Genomic DNA, 18,218 nt, shown 5'->3' on the forward strand with positions numbered 1-18,218 from the left:
ATGCTTTCAAAAATTCGCAACAATAAAGTAGAACGTGTTTGCTATCTACGATTATTATTATGTCTTACTGCCTTTTGAAGGAAGTTTTTTTGCGAATTGTCACTGTATATGCAGTGTTATACGGTATACGATCGCGATGCGAGTAATGCCGGTGGAGACATTTTTTTAGATCATACCGTACATTGAACTGGACAGTCTAACATATGTCAGAGTACTTCAACATACAACAGTATCACTTAATGTAAGACAACAGTTTGTCAAGTTTGCCGTTAATATCTTTCATCATAGTCATGACCTCCGCCGTGTGGCCGCTCATCATTGAATCAAGAAGTTCAAGATGTTTTTCCAGCCGCTCATCCCGAGTTTCCAGGAATCGGAACATCTCCACGGCCCATCTAAAAGGGGTGTTCACGGCGTCCAGTTCCCATTGCTTGGCTTGCTTATCCAATTTCGTCTTCATCCTGGTTTCGTCGGCTTTCAGTTTATCGATTTCCTGACGGAGACGCTCTGCTCTGCTCCGCGGCAAAATGTCGGTTCTGAACGTTAGCCTAAAAAACAACACGAGAACACAGCATCAGCGAATCGTGTGTGTACTACGCAGACAGCGAAATTATGCCTAGCTGTTTAACATGCAGTCAGAGAGACTGGTAATTACGTACTTAATATGGGTTATATCGTTATTAAACCAGACTCTGTGATGCAGTGTGCAATTCTGAGGATTGACTAATACGAAGAAGTTTCCCGTAAAGTACTTCATTACTTCTGGGTTTTGTCAAATCAGAATGTACGGCAATCGGTAACTCCGGCAGGGAGAAGGACTTTATGTACATGGTTCACGTACCGTTAACTATTAAGGACTTCGACACAGGTGACAGAACTGAGGAGTGAGGACTGTCAAGGTTTTCACTGTGGGATCTTCTGCAAAGCACAAGAATGGTAAAACGAGTGCAGTTTTGTACTGATAAGCGTTGCTGAAAGACTGACAAACCAAGCACATAAGCACAATTTACTAAACTTCAAAAAGTAGGTGCGAATTACTACTTAATTAGTGATGAAATCGGCTTACCGGTAAACTGTAATTCAGCACTGAGAGGACTGAAATCGCGGAGAAATTTGCTGATAAAATCAAAGAACTCAAATGAACTCGCGAACTGTTGCGCAGTTCTGATGCGTTTCTCTTTATATAGACAAGAAATTTCGCAGCCGGGAGAAGTGAGGTCGGAGTAGAGCGGAGGGAGGTGATTCCGAAACTGATCTGCATTGTGATTAGTCGCTGGCTTTAACACCGCCCGGTGACCTAAACCCAGCTTTAGGATTTCATAATTTCATTATCGCAGTGCTCTGTTTGACTGCCTATAAATGCCTATAATGCATGCATATATCGTATAGGCTATACGTATTGTGATGCTCTTTTTTAGGAAGCTGTAGCTGTATTCGATATTGCATTTCAGGTACGAGTACAGTACTTTTTATTCCCAAGGATTATGAATCCTCCCTTGTGCCTTGTGGCAGGTCGTCCATTACAGCTTGTTCATTTTGCTGACTTATGCAGAACGAGTGTAATGATAACGTAGAATCGTTGGCAAGAATAACATTACTGTAATTCTAATCTGATTTTTTTTGTAGCAAATGTTTATCTTCCCGCAGAGTTCACGATGCAGATGCAGAGTTTACCGGTGCTGGTCTCGTTGGCCACGGTTGTCAACAAATACTTACACCAGTCGCGTCCAAGGCGCCGAAGCCGTTGCCGATGTCTTTTGTCTTCAAACGTATATTTGGCTTCCGACAAAAACGTTTTCCTACCAATCTGTCATACACAGGCTACTATGCGACCAATCGTACAATTTGATGCATACACTCTCATGTATGGCGTACCAAACGGGCCAACAAATGCTAATGACAAATGCTTTTTAGTTTTCAATCAAATGTTACTGACAAATGTTTTTTGCTCCCAGACAAATGTTTTTTCAAAAAATTTGCTGACAAATGTTTCTGACAAATGTTTTTACTCTCAGACTAATGTTTTTTAAAAAAATTTTACAGAGAAATGTTTTTGACAAATGTCAGAAACTTTCAGACAAATGTTACTGACAAATGTCAGAATTAGCTACCATCGCAAATCTGAGTGGGGACTTCGAAAATTTTCATTTTTTAGTAGAATTTCAATTCCACTCTTCCAGTACAGGGAAATTATTGGAGATCACTAGTCAAATGCTTCTGACATTTGTGAGAAGCATTTGTCAGAAAGTTTCTGACATTTGTCAGAAGCATTTGTCAGAAAGTTTCTGACATTTGTCAGAAACATTTGACTGTAAAATTTTTTTTAAAAACATTAGTCTGAGAGTAAAAAACATTTGTCAGAAACATTTGTCTGTAAAATTTAAAAAAAAACATTTGTCTGGTAGCAAAAAACATTTGTCAGTAACATTTGATTGAAAACTAAAAAGCATTTGTCATTAGCATTTGTCCGTAAAAACTGTGGCCCGTTTGGTACGCCATACTATCATGTGGCCATGTTTAAATTTGTAGTAAACTCCCAACTAGTGAGCGTAAACTATGGGTAGAATACTGCACGGAATCGCTGCTTCCAATAGGCTGCAGTTTATCGTTCGTTCTTTTATCAGCGGCTCTGTAGTGCGCTAAAATTTACCCAGTGATGTGACTGGTGGCTTAGACTTTAGCGTCGTGTAGCGATTACTTACTTTTACATGACAATCCAAGTCGTACGGCGTATTACTTTTATTCTTGTGACATCGTAGTGATCTAGAGTAGTGATTCTAGTCAGTTAAAATCTCCACAAAAACAACAGGGCTGTGTTCAGTAGACCGGAACTAGAAAGTCATTGGGATTTTGCTGATTGAGAAGCATCGTATATCTACGTACTATCATGTTTTGGAGACGAAATTTGTGCCTTTTGTCGGTTTATCTGCAGTCTGTTGTAACAGTATCACCGAGTGGCGGTCCTGAATGCCGAGATATGGGATTTTATTTCAGTGTGCTCGTCCGATTATGACTGCTATTGTGCTCGTCCGATTATGACTGCATATTTTCACAGTTTTTGCTTCCTTTTAAAACAACAATGGTTACTTACACTGTGTAAGTAGCTATAATTGTTTTTGTAAGTTACACAATTATCAATTTGTACGCCAGAATTTTCTGTCGTACGGAGTACTTCATAATAATAATTAATTATTATGCTTCGCATTTTGCAACTAGTTACAGTAATACAGTTGTAGATAGTTGCAAATGTTTGGTGTACATAATACTCGTCGTGTTTATATCGCGATTATCATGCGATTTCCTCTGTGCCAAGAAAATGAAGTACAAGTACTGCAAGCAGAATTAATTGCTTTCTCGTCAGAGGTTCTCGGTGCTAATGCGTGGAACGTTGGGTCATAGTTTTTTATGTGATTCAACATTTTAATTGTATTGAGCAAGTCATTTTCTTCTTTTTATAATTGTTGTAGGCTTGCTCAGTCGACCATTTCCTGCATCGACGGATGGATCGGCAGATATGTACCAGACTAATTCACTAAAGATGACGACGTGTGCAGAGAAGATAAACAGCAGATCACAAGCTGTGCGGTTACAGTATGCTAAGTTGCTAAGTTGACTGATGCTAACCAACCCACAAACTTGCCGGAAGCCCACAAAACCATCAAGCCTAGGAATCCCAAGGAATTTTTCAGATTCAGAATCTCCAGCGCGACATATTTGCTGCTGGTAAGTCAACTGAAATCGGCAATTCCGTCTTTAATTAATCAAGCGAGCGAGCGAAGCGAGCGAAGCGTTTTTAATTTAGCGAGTAACGTTGTAAAGCTGATGGTGAGCGCTATGCTGAACGATTATCCATACATTTACCAAAAACTTATCCATACATTTTAACGACTAAAAAATATTAAATAAGCATGAGCGGCTAAATTGGTTTTATTGCAGCAGTGAAAGATACCGGTGCCTCGAGATAACAGGTTCTTCGTTGCATGTATTTGTAAGTGTTTTTCGCCAGTGTTGGGCAACTTTGAAAATAATTCGATTAGTATGTACAGCGCTTATCATGGAACAACACATCACAGCATAATCGTTCCGGGTTCAAATTCCAAAAAATACTGCTCATGCCGGGATTCGACGAGTGCGAAGCCGCACGATAAAGTTGCATGAGTTGCTTTTTATGAGTTTTTTTCCCCTTAAGTGATTTAATAACACCGGTGAGAGGCGATCAAGAGCAGAAAGCACAACAATTTTATAGTTGTATTGCTGCGCTATTTACTGGGAATGGTCTTCATTTTTTAACCTTACTTGTTAGCAGTTTGTATTGGACATTCTTGTACAACTGATTATGTTAAGGCAATACAAATACGACTACGAGTACATCACAAATACAAAATTAATACGAATGCTTTAGCCTTCTGTGCTGCACTCCCATTATTGCATAATATCGCAGTGCATGATAGACTTCGTTGCCTAAATTGTCTGCTCTTTCGGGAAGCTATATTCCACCATTATATCTCAGTTATTTCTTATTCCATGGGATTTCGAATCCTCCCTTGTCCCTTGCGGTAAGTGCATTATACAACTAATCGGCATTGCAGCTGCAAATATTTGAAAATAAATGCTACTGATCCTGCAGAATCCTGGAGTACGAGTATATAGAGGATTTTGTGGCTGGCGTGTTATTGCGTACGACCCATCCTTTTCACACCTGATTGAGGATTTGATAACCGCCGATCCGGATTTGCTCCGGCGAGCATTATATTTATTAGATAGGTTTTTTATCACTACTGGTAAATGATTTTTATCGTATTTTTCCAGTAGTCTTATGAAAGTTAATTCACTTATTTATAGTTTATACTCTTTATTTATTTTGATTCCTTTCCTTTCTTTTAATCTAAGCTAGATTGCGTTTTCATGATTCGTTGTGAGGAATTTCTCAGTAATTAGTAATTACTAAGATGTTTGTTCAGTTTGATAAGCATGGAAATTGCAGCAAGAATAATTTTACTTATACCCTGATTTTTGTGGCGAATGTTTATCTTCCCGCAGAATTCACTACACAGATGCTGACTTTACCGGCCCTGGTCTTGCTGGTAAGTACGTATCAACAAACAAAGCCGCGTCCAAGACGGGAAGCCGTTGCCAATCTCTTCCGACTCAACCATGAGCGTTCCATGTTAATTGGACGCTTGCAGGATGCGAACATCATTGTCGCTCAGACTGCCGTGGAAATCATCGATGAAGCGTGCGATGAGAAGGCCAATCTGGATGACTTTGTCGGCCGGGAGAAACCACGAATGGAGCATCTCCATCCCATGACGGATTTCTTGACCGCACGCGTTTTGGGTACGAAAGGCGGATTTGAGATGATGAAAGAAATGGTGTACATGGAGATACTGAAATGGAAGGATGGCTTCAACAGGCGCTATGTTGATATCGTCGAACATCTGCTCAGCGCTAAACTGATGTGCGGCGATTCCGAACGGTCCATGTACCGGCAAACTTCGCAATGGTATAGTGCATAAATTATTGTGGACGTTAATGTCATTATGGATTAACTGAAATGTAGAATAACGAACACATATTTACTATAATAATTTTTATTCGGATGCATGTTATTTGCATTTATTAGCAGTTTTGATTGTAAGTGTTTCTGTTGCGATTGGTTCACTAGCAAACGGTTTTATCATTACAGTGTCTGCATGCCGGAGATTTTTCTACCAGAACATCTTTACGGTCAGCTAGTGCAGCATTCCGAAGGATCGCTACTAATTCGCGAGGAAATGCCCCATTTGGTGAACGTTATCCGCGCAACGTCCAGTGAGCCAACCATCAATACCAAATCGGCGCTATGGGCTCTGGGTCACATTGGCCGAACTGTCGATGGAATGGCGATGCTAAACGAATACGATGTGCTGGATATGGTCGTTAGTACAGCGGCAGAGCATCCGAATTTATCCGTCCGTGGGTGAGTGTAAATGCGAATGCACAGGTTGATTGAGTTATATAACGATAATTTGTTTAACTTATTGTTAGGGCATTAACAGTGTTTTGGTATTGCTGAAGCTGGGTTGACTGACGATAAAGTCAGTATCGGTTTTAAGGAATAAATGACGATATGTATGAAAAACTAGCGACCGTGCACTGTGCAGTATAATCATGCAGGAGCGTCTTTTCTCACTTTGCATTTCTATGCTTTGTTGTTTAAACTGTGCCAATTTGTTGGCTACTACCATTGATTTCGATCGTTTTCGTGAATGGTGCCATTAGCTTGTCCGATTTGTTAACGATTATCCGATTTCTTTATTAGATTTGCGCTTTACGTAAGTAATTACTACATCATTCAAGTTGACAGCGCGATGCCGCTTTATACGATATTGTAAATCTTTCTTGCTTTACGAGCACATCATATGGCATTTAATAATGACTCAAACCCCGTTGTCGTTGTTCCAGGACTGCGTATTTCGTTCTGGGATTATGGTCAACAACGAAACGTGGCGCTGATCTCCTAAAATCACGCGATTGGTTGGCCATTCGGCACAATCGCCATGAACTGTGGCCACTGGTCGATCAGCGGGTGCAGTACACGTGGGACAACGCATCCGAATCCATCACCGCTGCCCTGCCTAGTTTCAATGCGTCGCCTCGGCCGCAGCGCTTGATCTCCTTCACCACGGCGCCTGCGCCGTTGTTTGCCGAGAAAGAAGCCAATGTCTTCTTCACGAAAGATGGATGCTATTTGGATGGACCGTTACCACACAAAACTAGTCGCGGCGAATCCGGGTTTGAGTCGTCCGATGGTCTGGATTCGGTGCCAGATGGCATTGTGAAGGATCACAGAATGGATCGCAGTGCCAGCGCCAAAACGACGGATACGGCGCTTAGCAGCTTCGGATCACCGGATGACTTAACTGGTAAGTCAACTAGAGTGCACAGCTGTAGTGAAGTAAATTGCGTACACTTCGGCTTGAAAAGACCATTGCTAATGCAAAGTCAACGTTATTGTACAAGGGTATATTGTTTGTCGATCCCTTGTCAGTAATTGAATTCTATGCACCAGGAAATTTCCTGGGTCGTAGCGCATTCGTTTGATAAATCAGTAGATAAGCTGACTAAGTGAAATTTTCATTTTTTATGGCCGCTTTTGGTGTAGATATTAAGTTTTTTTATTCACTGCCTTATCTAATGCAAATTGAAATTTTCAGATGGCTCGCCTACTCGGCAGTCGCATTTTCAGCGCTCTCCGGAAAGCCATGCTAGTTCGGCAGTCGAGCGTTCCCGTCGCACGCTTCTGCGGATGAAATCACATCGCGATACATATTCATTTGACGAAGTACGGCATCGGTCGTCAGCCAAAGAAGAAAAATACATCGGGATCTGTGTGCCATTAAGACGAAATATGTGGCGAAAGCAGCCAGTTCGCAAATCTGTCCATAAAGATGAATATATCGTGGGAAATCTTGTGACACGGAAGCTGAGCCATCAGGTTGATCCCAGAAACGGTTTGGAGCTGCACTCGGTGTCCAACTGTATCATGTGCTCAGTGTTGGCCATGGATCGGTCAAGGGCGGAAACAGCAGAAAGCCCGGTGGTTCTCAAGCGAAGGGGAAGTTTTGCGATTCATTAGCGCCTTGGCGACGCCGCTCGGACACAAGGCGGCGGAACAAGGACTGTTACAGTAAGTTTTCCCGGTTTTCTGTTTACGACTTTCCATATTCAAAGCAACATCGGACACTTTCCGACCGGTCTGACTGGTTTTGCCATTCGCAGGTTGAAGAACCAGCTGGCTGATTCGTTTCTTGATCCTTGTCTATACTCGGAAGTATGCCACATTCTCTCAGCGTATACTTTCAAATTGTCCATTCGCCGCATGATACAAGAGTTGTTTTTGGATTTGCCCCTTCAAAAGGTAATTATTGCATTTTAGCTCGATAATATTTGTATCAATTTGAACGTAATGTACTACGGTTGATACGAATTTGCTCTGCCTTGCGCAAGTCTTGACCTTTGTACCGTATACTGCAGTGTCTGCTTGAACCCTTAGAGTCCGAAGTGCGATCTGTGAGCACTCCTGTGCCTGAAGAGAATTTGAGCAGTGATGATGCTCCCCAGATTGCGGAATTGGCAATATAGTTTTATTACCATGTTTCGTTTCTGTGTACTACACGGTCTTACAAGCGTTTTCCAAGTTTTACGCTGCATTGGCAGGAAAGCAGCTTTATGCGATTTTTGCGGTTGACTTTCCGGTTAAAGTTGGTTTGAAAACCGTTTGTTTTATTGTTTTATGGGTAAAAATATTGAGCGCGTTTCGCAACTTTTGTCGCTGTGTCTCGCGTACTTCCTCGCGTCAGTAAACACAAAACAAAGTAGCGAGGATGTCAGTGTTGTATATTACTGTATATTATAATATATTATATTATAAGTGGAAAGCGGCAAGTAATCGCCGCAAGACAGAAAGTACTGTCTGGACTCTGTAAGTGTACGTAAACATTTTGGCACAAAAAACGGAATGCGAAAGGTTTGCAAAATCAAAGGCGTTAGAAAAGCTTCCATTTCTTGGGAACCGATAATACCACGACAGTGACGGCACATTACTGCATCTATTTTATCGAAATCGTGGTAAAATCTCATGTTTTCTAAATTTCTGACGTACCTTGGTTAATTACCAAGTTTCCTCAGGCATAGGTTCATACACGAATAAACACTTTATTAGGTAGTCTTGGGCCCTGGATTTCGATTCTTTAAACAGGTTCGTAATTTTGCAACGTCCAGTACTGCTAACAAGAGCTGAAAGATGGAAGTACTTACTGTAACGCAATCGCAAAATTTCAGAAAGTTCAAGTGGAATGTGTTTGCTTTCTAATTTCAAGTGATTATACAGCTAATCAGTAAACAATCACTATGCGAGCAAAGCCGGTTGGATTTTTTTAGGTCATCACATTCGAACTGAAGCTGGACAAACTACAGACAGTAGACTATTTCAAAATCAGCAAACAAACACCTTTGTACTGATATTACTTATTAGTTATTAGACAACAATTTGTCCAGTTTGCCATTAATATCCTTCACAATAGTCATTAGCTCCAGCTGTCGGGCTTCGATACCACCCAGTCTGGCGTTGACGTCCACCAATTGTCCGCTCACTTTCGACTCCAGCAGCTCGAGCCCTTTCTCCAGTCGCTCGTCCCGCGTCTCCAGGAAGAGGAACATATCCACGGCCCACTGAAACGGGACGTTCACGGCATCCAGTTCCCACTGCTGGGCCTGGTTCTCCAGATGCTCCTTCATTGTGGCTTCAGTGTCTCGCAGTCGGTCGATTTCTTGACGAAGGCGGCGCTGCTCCGCAGCAAAATTACGGTTCTGATCTTGAACGTTGGCCTAACAACACGAAATTACGTCACCAGCAAATCAAGCACTGTGCAGATAGCGTAAGCATACTTTATAATGGTTAGAACTTCAACATGCGAGTACGACTGTACGAGTATACCATTGCTACGATACGGAGTGCATTCGAAAAATAAATTCTCAATGCCACACTACAACTGGCAACAACTACACCTGTCAGTTGTCACATACCATGTCACGGCGTGTAGTAAAGCTGAGTGCACAATTACCATTGCGGCAAATTCTTGAACCAATCACCAATGATTCAAGTAAAGTAAACGAATTTTTTAGGTAAGTATCTATTTGAAAATCCACGGTGGAACTGTCAGAGTCAGTCAAGCGAAGACAAAGCCTATGACAAAGCGATACAAAACTACCAAGTTCTTCTGTTTATCAGTGTATTATTTTTTAGAATGCGATTGCAGTAGAACTGTACTTTGTCGTAGGTCGGACGGCATCCGCCCTCATAGTACGGGTATCGCTTCTATGCCACACTAAAGGCCATAACCTATACTACTTCGATGATGTCACCGCGCCTTGATAGCGTCGAACCGATGGTACTCCAACCGCCGCCGGTGTACCTGGAACTAGCTACGTACCCTACCAGATCCAGCCAAAAAAACTAAATGCAACGCGTTTTACACAACGATATGCTGACCAACAATAATGCTTCGAGAACCTACAGTAGATTTCCAGACAAAATGACCCATAAGACGCCGAACCGAAGACCGGTTACAGATACGGTATTCATGCTATTTTCATGATTCTCAGGATTGACTACAAATACTCGAATAGTACGAAGAAGTTTCCCATAAAGTATTTCATTACTTCTGCATTTTGTCAACTGAACATGTACTGCAATCGATAATTCCGAACTACTTCACAGGTGTACAGTGTACTTACCGTTAAGGAATTTGACACAGGTGACAGGACTGTTCAGATTTCACTGCGAGATCTTCTGCAAAGCACAAGAAATTTATGAAAGGTAGAACTACTGATAGGCGTTGCTGAAAGATTGACAAACCAAACAATTTACTAAAATTTACTAAATAAGCTACTAATAAATAAATATATTTACTAATAAATTTACTAATTTACTATAATTTACTAATTTATAAATTTACAAGCACAATTTACTAAAATTCACAGTAGGTAGGAATTAGTGATGAAACCGGCTCACCTGTAAAATGAAATTTAACACTGAGAGGACTGAACTCGCGGAGAAGTTTGCTGATAAAATCAAGAACTCAAATGAACTCCCGAACTGTTGCGCAGTTCTGATGCATTTCTCTTTATATAGGCAAGAAATTTCGCAGCCAGGAGGAGTGAGGACAGAGTAGACCGGAGGGAGGTGTTCGAAGTCCACGTAGCCAATCCACAGGTATTCCGAAACTGGTCTGGATTGTGATTAGTCGCTGGTTTTAACACCGCCCAGTGACCTAAACCCGACTTTTAGGCAGGAATGATTGTACAGTAAGTATTTCATAATTTCATTTATCGCTGTGCTCTGTTTCATAGCATGTATTGTGGTGTTTTCTTAGGAAGCTGTATTGGGTATCGTATCTCAGGTACTTTTTATTCCCGTGGAACGTAAATCCTCCCTTGTCCCTTGTGGTAGGTTCTCCATTACAGCTTGTTCGTTTTGGTGACATTTGCAAACGAGTGTAATTATATAATGCAAAATCATCGGCAAGAATAACATTTTCTAATCTGACTTTTTTGTGGCAAATGTTTATTTTCCCGCAGACTTCGCGACACAGATGCAGAGTTTACCGGTACTGATGCTGGTCTCGCTGGCCACGGCTATCAACAAATACTTACAACAGTCGCGTGCAAGGCGCCGAAGCCGTTGCCGTTGTCTTTTGTCTTCAAACGTACATTTGGCTTCCGACGAAATGGTTTTCCTACCTACCTGTCATACACTGTAAGCGACAAATCGTACAATTTGATCCATACACACTCATGTCTAAATCTGCATGGTCCGTGTATAATAGTCCGAATTCTGTTCGAAATCGCTAAACTCAGTGTGACTAGTTGTTGCGCGGTGTATTGGGACGATTACACGTGAATACACAATTTGCAATGACAAACTTATGCAACGTAGCGAGCATCGCAAGTCTCCGTATCACGTAAGACCTGTTTATTAGAAATTTTCGCGCAAAATTAGCACTGCACTGTTTTGATAGCTGTATGTCAAAGAATGATGTTTGGCGCTTGGAACGTCAGAAGCTAGTAAACATGTATTAATGATGGAATATGTGTCCAGTGTTCAGAAAATTCGTCAGTTCATTATATTGCAGGCCTGCGTTGAAGGGGCGGCAGCAGCCGCCCCCCTTTTCCGATTTTTGGCCGCCGGGGGGCGGCGATTTTTCGGTTTTTGACCGCCGGGGGGCGAATTTAAAGTATGGCGCCCCCCCCTTCCGCAACCTCCGCCCCCACCATTTTCGGCCGCCACCCCGGCGGATTTGAAGCAAAACGCCCCCCCCCCCACCAAAAAAAAACCCCAGCGCGGGCCTGATTGCTGGTGATAATCGCTGCCACAGATGCTCGGGTCTGCAGAGACAATGCTGTTGTGTTGTCGATAGGAGTGTTTGTAAGTACAGAGGTGACGATGAACAATGAACAATGAACACTTCACTGAACTGCTGAATACTGCTTACTATTAAGTACTATTATTCAGGTTAACCTTTTAAACAATCACTGTTATCGCTCAATGAAAAGTTTAAACACAAACGAAGATCAGAATGTTGGGAATCAAAGATAACATCTACCGGATCGGAAAGACTGGAGAGTACTAGTACGACGCAATCAAACTGAAGTACTAGTACGACGCAATCAAATTGAAAAACGTCATGAGGCGCTGCGTCATTGCAGCAGAGTGTGTGTTCATTCTGCCAGTACAGCAGAGTGTGTATTAAAAACCCGCACCACCGCTTAAATTTTCGTCACGCTGGGATTTTAGTAATTTCATACAGGAATTCGGACTATTATATATACAGACCATGAAATCTGTATTCTGTAGTAGACTCGCAACTAGTTGAGCGTAAAACTATGGGTAGAATACTGTACAGAATCGCTGCTTCCAATGGGCTGCAGTTTTAATATTGTTCGTTGTTTTATCAGCGGCTCTGTAGTGCGCTTTTACCCAGTGATGTGACTGGTGGCTAGACTTTAGCGTCGTGCAGCGGTGATATTACGTACTTTTACATGACAATCCAAGTCGTACTGCGTATTACTTAAAGTAATACGCAGTACGACTTATTCTTGTGACATCGTAGTGATCTAGAGTAGTGATTCCAGTCAGTTAAAATCTCCACAAAAACAACAGGGCTGTGTTCAGTAGGCCGGAACTGGAAAGTCATTGGGATTTTGCTGATTGAGAAGCATCGTATATCTACTATCATGTTTTGGAGACGAATTTTGTGTATCTTTTGTCGGTTTATTTGCAGTCTGTTGTATCAGTATCACCGAGTGGCGGTCCTGAATGCCGAGATATGGGATTATTTCAGTGTGCTCGTCCGATTCGTCCGATTATGACTGTTATTGTGACGGCTGGCGGGCAGCGGATCGGCAGAATCCGAAAACGGGGTTGGTTAAAGGAATATATATGACTTTACGAAAGTCTGTCGGTAAGAAATTTGATCGTGAAAACCATCTCTTTAGTCTGATGAAGAAGTTGTACTTGACTGCATATTTACCACAGTTTTTGCTTCCTTTTGAAACAACTATAGTTACTTACATTGTGTGAGTATAGCTATAATTGTTTTTGTAAGTTACACACTTATCAGTTTGTACGCGAAAATTTTCTGTCGTACGGAGTACTTCATAATATTGTACATAATTAACTATTATGCTTCGCATTTTGCAACTAGTTACAGTTGTAGATATTTATAGTTGCAAAATGTTTGGTGTACTTAATACTCGTGTTTATATCGCGATTATCATGCGATTTCCTGCGCATGAGCGGCTAAATTGGTTTTATTGCAGCAGTGAAAGATACCGGTGCGTCGAGATAACAGGTTCTTCGTTGCATGTATTTGCAAGTGTTTTTCGCCAGTGTGGGCAACTTTGAAAATAATTCGATTAGTATGTACAGCGCTTATCATGGAACAGCACAGCATATGTAATGAGGAAGAGCATATGTACAGCACTTATCATGGAAGACAGTTGTTTTGAATATTTCTGGAACGTTGAACTCGGCGGGTGTGTTTAAGGTTTGCCGCTGACTAGCGCGTTCCGGGTTCAAATTCCAAAAAATACTGCTCATGCCGGGATTCGAAGAGTGCGAAGCGAAGCCGCATGATAAAGTTGCATGAGTTACTTTTTATGAGTTTTTTCCCCTTAAGTAATTTAATAACACCGGTGAGAGGCGATCAAGAGAAGAAAGCACAACAAATTTTAATAGTTGTATTGTTGCTATTTACTGGGAATTGTCTTCATTTTTTAACCTTACTTGTTAGCACTTTTGTATTGGACATTCTTGTACAACTGATTATGTTGAGGCAATACAAATACGACTACGAGTACATTACAATACAAAATTAATACGAATGCTTTAGCCTTCTGTGCTGCAGGGGTGCAGCACTCCCATTATTGCATAATATCGCAGTGCATGCTAGACTTCGTTGCCTAAATTGTCTGCTCTTTCGGGAAGCTGTATTCCACCATTGTATCTCAGTTACTTCTTATTCCATAGGATTTTGAATCCTCCCTTGTCCCTTGCTGTAAGTGCACTATACCACTATCGGCACTGCAACTGCAAATATTTGAAAATAAATGCTACTGATCCTGCAGAATCCTGGAGTACGAGTATATAAGAGGACTTTGTGGTCGGCGAAGCGCGTGCCTTGTTGCCGTACTTCGGTCGGACACATGTCAATTTGTGGACCAGTTTTAGTATGTTGTTGTTTCTCTTCCAGCACACCCGATTGATTGAGGATTTGATAACCGCCGATCCGGATTTGCTCCGGCGAGCATTATATTTATTGAATAGGTTTTTTATCACTACTGGTAAATGATTTTTATCGTATTTTTCCAGTAGTCTTATGAATGTTAATTCACTTATTTATAGTTTATACTCTTTATTTATTTTGATTCTTTTCCTTTCTTTTTAATCTAGTTGCGATTTATGCCTTTATGATTGTTGCGCGAGTAGTAATTCTTCTCAGTAATTAGTAATTACTTTATTGTTTGTTCAGTTTGATAAGCAGCAAGAATAATTTTACTTATACCCTGACTTTTGTGGCGAATGTTTATCTTCCCGCAGAATTCACCACACAGATGCTGACTTTGGTCTCGCTAGCCACGTCAATCAACAAATACAAAAGCCGCGTCCAAGACGCGGAAGCCGTTGCCGATCTCTGCCGCCTCAACCATGAGCGTTCCATCCAGCCGGAAATGCCACCGTGTCTCAGTCTGTGTCTGGAGCATGTACTGGAAATATGCCGGCGAAATCGTGAACTGAAGTGTTTCGATGGTTCGCTAAGGGTATGTCTGCCGTTCCATATTGCATTTCTCTATTCATGCATGTTGTGAACACTGTGGAGAGTCTGGAGACGACAAATGTGTCTTCTTAAAAACGTTTCAAACTGGCTAATATTTTCTCGGAACTTGTTTGCTGGTTGGCAGGACCTGGTCACCTGGACGACAGTATGATGAGATTCACTTGTCCTCTTTGACAATACGGGCCTACGGTTACAGGGTGGAAATGACGGCTTATCCCGTCATTATTGAAGACCGATGCCATCTGTGCTAGTGATGCTAGCGGCTACAGGTTGGTCGAATTTGGATACCAAGTTTTGTTTAACGCGCTCTAATAAACTGGTATTTAATTTAATAAACTGGTAGCAGACGGTATTTAACGCGCTCTAATAAACTTTGTCGAGTCATGACACATATTGAAAACACGCACGTGTGTGTACATGAAATTACGTACATAAACAGTATTCTTTCCTGAACATTAAGTTATTGTCTCGTTTATGATCATAAATGGTCAAAAACATTGTATTACGCTTCTGAGAAATTAAGTAATAAAACGATTATCTTCGTAAGAAGTTTTGAGGCGTTGGACACGCAACGTAAAATGTTGATATGTCTGTGGCATTGTCCTTTTTATGCTTTTACATGCGTCTCTGACATTTCGACTGTTATGGCAAAAGTTTTGGCTATCTGGTACACAAGAATTTACGTTAGTAACAATACACTGTGAATTACATCCGCTTGTTTGTTTTTTAGATTTCTGAATAATTGATCATCTTCTACAAACCCCCGAATAAATTATTCTCCGCGATACCAAAAAAGCAGAATCGCGACGGTTTGAAGGCACTCGGTGGTTGGTATTAAATTATTAATCATTTTGTGGAAATGTTGCTGCGTGAAGTACCAGACATGCGACAGCAGAAGAGCTGCTGACGGATTTCACCGGATATTCGAAAAAGTCCCACCAAGATCCCGGTGCTGATGTGATCTTCGATCCGCTGAAAGCCTGAAACTGTTATAATCTTGCTCTTTGGATTTTTTATTTTCGTCGGAAAAATATCATGTTATCCCGAGGGAGAGAAAATGCTACAGAAAACCGGCGTTTTTGATATATTTCCGCGTCTGATTCTCGTGAATCGTGCATCAGACTAATTATCACGATGCTGGATAACCAGAACGATGGGCTCTCGAGGGGATTATTACTCAAAGCCTTAAACCTTTGTTTCTCCGGTTAACGAAACACTGATGACGTTATGACGTTCGTAGACAATGGAATAGTTGTTTATGTTTAGAAATTGGGAGCTGAAGGTCTAATAGTTGTCGTTTTTTATTTGGTAACAGGTCGCATTCTGACGTATGCTGCGAATTATTTTTGCAGGCTCTCCGGCGTTACGCGACGCTGCATTTGCGGACGCTTTTACGCTCGTCTGCCGTGATTATCTGAATGGGGAATGAAGTTGTTAATTGGACGGATGGCAGGATGCGAACATCACTGTCGCTCAGACAGCCGTGGAAACCATCGATGTAATTCGCGAGGAAATGCCCCATTTGGTGAGCGTTAAAGTTATCCGGGCAACGTCCACTGAGCCATTAACCATCAGTCCAAATGGGCGCTGTGGACTCTTGGTCACATCGGCCGAACTGTCGATGGAATGTGGATGCTGAAACGAGTACGATGTGCTGGATATGGTCGTTAACATTGCGGCGGAACATCCGAATTTATCCGTCCGTGGGTATGTGCAAATGCGAATTCATAGGTAGATCAAATTATATATGATAATTTGTTTAATTAAGGGCATTAACATTATTTTAGCATTGCTAAAGTGATGTTTATTACGATGAAGTCAGTATCGGTTTAAAAATAGATAACGGTATGTATAAAAACCTAGTGACCGTACAGTATACAGTAATCATGCAGTAGTGTTTTTTTGTGTGCATTTCTATACTTCACTTTTTTAAGCTATGCCAATTTGTTAACTACTCCTGTATCATCGATTTCGATCGTTTTCCTGAAGGATGCCGTCAGCTTGTCGTTAGCGACTGATCCGATTTCGTTTGTTAAATTTACGCTTTACATAATTACTACATCATTCACATTGAAAGCGCGATACCGGTAATATATTGTAATGTTTCGTGCTTTACAAGCACATCATATGGCATTTAATTTAATAATGACTCAAACCCCGTTGTCGTTGTTCCAGGACTGCGTATTTGTTCTGGGATTATGGTCAACAACGGAACGTGGCGCTGATCTCCTGAAATCACGCGATTGGTTGGCCATCCGGCACAATCGCCATGAACTGTGGCCACTGGTCGATCAGCGGGTGCAGTACACGTGGGACAATGCGTCCGAATGCATCACCGCTGCCCTGCCCAGTTTCAATGCGTCGCCTCGGCCGCAGCGCTTGATCTCCTTCACCACGGCGCCTGCGCATGTTTGCGAGTGCCCTCGCCGTTGTTTGCCGAGAAAGAAGCCAATGTCTAAGAATAATAAAAATATTGTGCGCGATTCGCGCTTTTTGCCGCTTTGTCCCGCGGATGTCCTCTCGCCACTAAACAAAACAGTAAAACGAAGCAGCAAAGGAGATGATTGTTGCATATTAACACTTGATTAGTGAAACGCGGCATCTATGCGCCGCAAGACAGCAAGTACGTAAGTATTTCGACACAAAAGCGGAGTGCCCAATGTTTGCAGAATATGAGACGGCGGAAAAGCTTCCGTTTCTTGGGAACCGATAATACCGCGGTGCGTACCTGCTTTTTTTTAATCGCAGGAAAATCTTATATCTGTTTAGACTGTTTGCTAACTTAAATTATTAGCCCATCGTTCTGCTCTTGTTAAATTTGTTAACAGTCTGCTAATAGCAGATATTATTAACAACTTATTAACAACAGTCTTCTAATAGCAGATGAAAGATTTTCGACAGTACAGGCAACCCCCGCTCAGGATTACGCCAAAGAATTGGTATCGAGTAGTGATGTGCTACTACAGCTTCATGCTACCTTACTTACTGTTTACTAATCTTCCAAAACTTTTACTTACTATTACTTACTATTAACCCAAAAATTTTTGAAATACTTACTATTACTTACTATCCACATTTTTCCCAACCAATTACTTACTAATTATACTAAATAAATTTAATTTAATTAATAATTTAATGTTATTATCATTTTTGGGACGCTTGTGCATTTCATGAAGGAATCAAAATATACTGTATTTTATGCGAATCTATGGTGTAAAGGCAGTATCTAACAGAACAACTATGCTGCACAATCTGCTTGCCAGGCTGCTGCTGCATTGCAGTGTTTCAAATCCTATAATTATAAGTACGTTACGTAACCGCAGTTTCGGGTCGGCGGTA

General features: G+C 41.4%; 2 protein-coding genes and 2 long non-coding RNA genes across 13 annotated transcripts; 2 read left to right on the plus strand and 2 right to left on the minus strand.

Annotated features, from left to right (window-relative positions):
- Window positions 1-155: 155 nt before the first annotated feature.
- On the minus strand, window positions 156-2,874 carry LOC129582730 (uncharacterized). Its single transcript, XR_008689668.1, has 5 exons — window positions 2,703-2,874; window positions 1,467-1,807; window positions 1,067-1,297; window positions 842-918; window positions 156-548 (listed from the first exon to the last, which is right to left on the minus strand). It is a non-coding gene; the product is annotated as an uncharacterized LOC129582730 (long non-coding RNA).
- Window positions 2,610-8,348, plus strand: LOC129582728 (rapamycin-insensitive companion of mTOR-like). 7 transcript variants are annotated; one of them, XM_055474333.1, is made up of 10 exons: window positions 2,610-3,096; window positions 3,468-3,723; window positions 3,937-3,988; window positions 4,047-4,556; window positions 5,041-5,503; window positions 5,687-5,959; window positions 6,445-6,905; window positions 7,197-7,669; window positions 7,762-7,900; window positions 8,036-8,348. In XM_055474333.1, the coding sequence occupies exons 5-8, from the start codon at window positions 5,055-5,057 to the stop codon at window positions 7,616-7,618; spliced, it is 1,605 nt and encodes a 534-aa protein (XP_055330308.1). In that variant the 5' UTR covers window positions 2,610-3,096; window positions 3,468-3,723; window positions 3,937-3,988; window positions 4,047-4,556; window positions 5,041-5,054; the 3' UTR covers window positions 7,619-7,669; window positions 7,762-7,900; window positions 8,036-8,348. The 7 variants fall into 7 exon arrangements, with proteins under 7 accessions (XP_055330308.1, XP_055330306.1, XP_055330305.1 ...); XM_055474331.1 differs by having other exon boundaries at window positions 2,610-3,118; window positions 3,937-4,556; XM_055474330.1 differs by having other exon boundaries at window positions 3,937-4,556.
- A 479-nt stretch (window positions 8,349-8,827) lies between these two features.
- On the minus strand, window positions 8,828-10,804 carry LOC129582729 (uncharacterized). 3 transcript variants are annotated; one of them, XR_008689667.1, is made up of 3 exons: window positions 10,556-10,804; window positions 10,279-10,333; window positions 8,828-9,369 (listed from the first exon to the last, which is right to left on the minus strand). XR_008689667.1 is itself a non-coding variant. In XM_055474335.1 (2 exons), the coding sequence occupies exons 1-2, from the start codon at window positions 9,568-9,570 to the stop codon at window positions 9,013-9,015; spliced, it is 360 nt and encodes a 119-aa protein (XP_055330310.1). In that variant the 5' UTR covers window positions 9,571-9,773; the 3' UTR covers window positions 8,828-9,012. The 3 variants fall into 3 exon arrangements, 2 of the variants coding, with proteins under 2 accessions (XP_055330310.1, XP_055330312.1); XM_055474335.1 differs by lacking the exons at window positions 10,279-10,333; window positions 10,556-10,804 and adding an exon at window positions 9,568-9,773; XM_055474337.1 differs by lacking the exons at window positions 10,279-10,333; window positions 10,556-10,804 and adding an exon at window positions 9,430-9,524.
- Window positions 10,805-10,884: 80 nt separating this feature from the next.
- LOC129582732 (uncharacterized) lies at window positions 10,885-17,530 on the plus strand. Of its 2 annotated transcripts, XR_008689673.1 has the most exons (7): window positions 10,885-10,989; window positions 11,122-11,299; window positions 12,825-14,385; window positions 14,642-14,862; window positions 15,004-15,148; window positions 15,610-16,586; window positions 17,055-17,530. It is a non-coding gene; the product is annotated as an uncharacterized LOC129582732 (long non-coding RNA). The 2 variants fall into 2 exon arrangements; XR_008689672.1 differs by lacking the exons at window positions 10,885-10,989; window positions 11,122-11,299 and having other exon boundaries at window positions 12,442-14,385.
- The last annotated feature ends 688 nt before the right edge of the window (window positions 17,531-18,218 follow it).

This window comes from Paramacrobiotus metropolitanus, unplaced genomic scaffold, assembly GCF_019649055.1.
Source record: "Paramacrobiotus metropolitanus isolate TYO unplaced genomic scaffold, Prichtersi_v1.0 Parri_scaffold0000008, whole genome shotgun sequence".
NCBI classification, from domain to species: Eukaryota; Metazoa; Tardigrada; class Eutardigrada; order Parachela; family Macrobiotidae; genus Paramacrobiotus; species Paramacrobiotus metropolitanus.

What these genes read in the sequence shown, in the direction of transcription:
- LOC129582728 (XM_055474329.1), top strand. Translation starts at nt 4,950, where the DNA reads ATGTTTGTTCAGTTTGATAAGCATGGAAATTGCAGCAAGAATAATTTT. An exon ending in TACCGGCAAACTTCGCAATG is followed by an intron (nt 5,504 to 5,686) that starts GTATAGTGCATA and finishes TTATCATTACAG; the next exon opens with TGTCTGCATGCCGGAGATTT. An exon ending in ATCACCGGATGACTTAACTG is followed by an intron (nt 6,906 to 7,196) that starts GTAAGTCAACTA and finishes TGAAATTTTCAG; the next exon opens with ATGGCTCGCCTACTCGGCAG.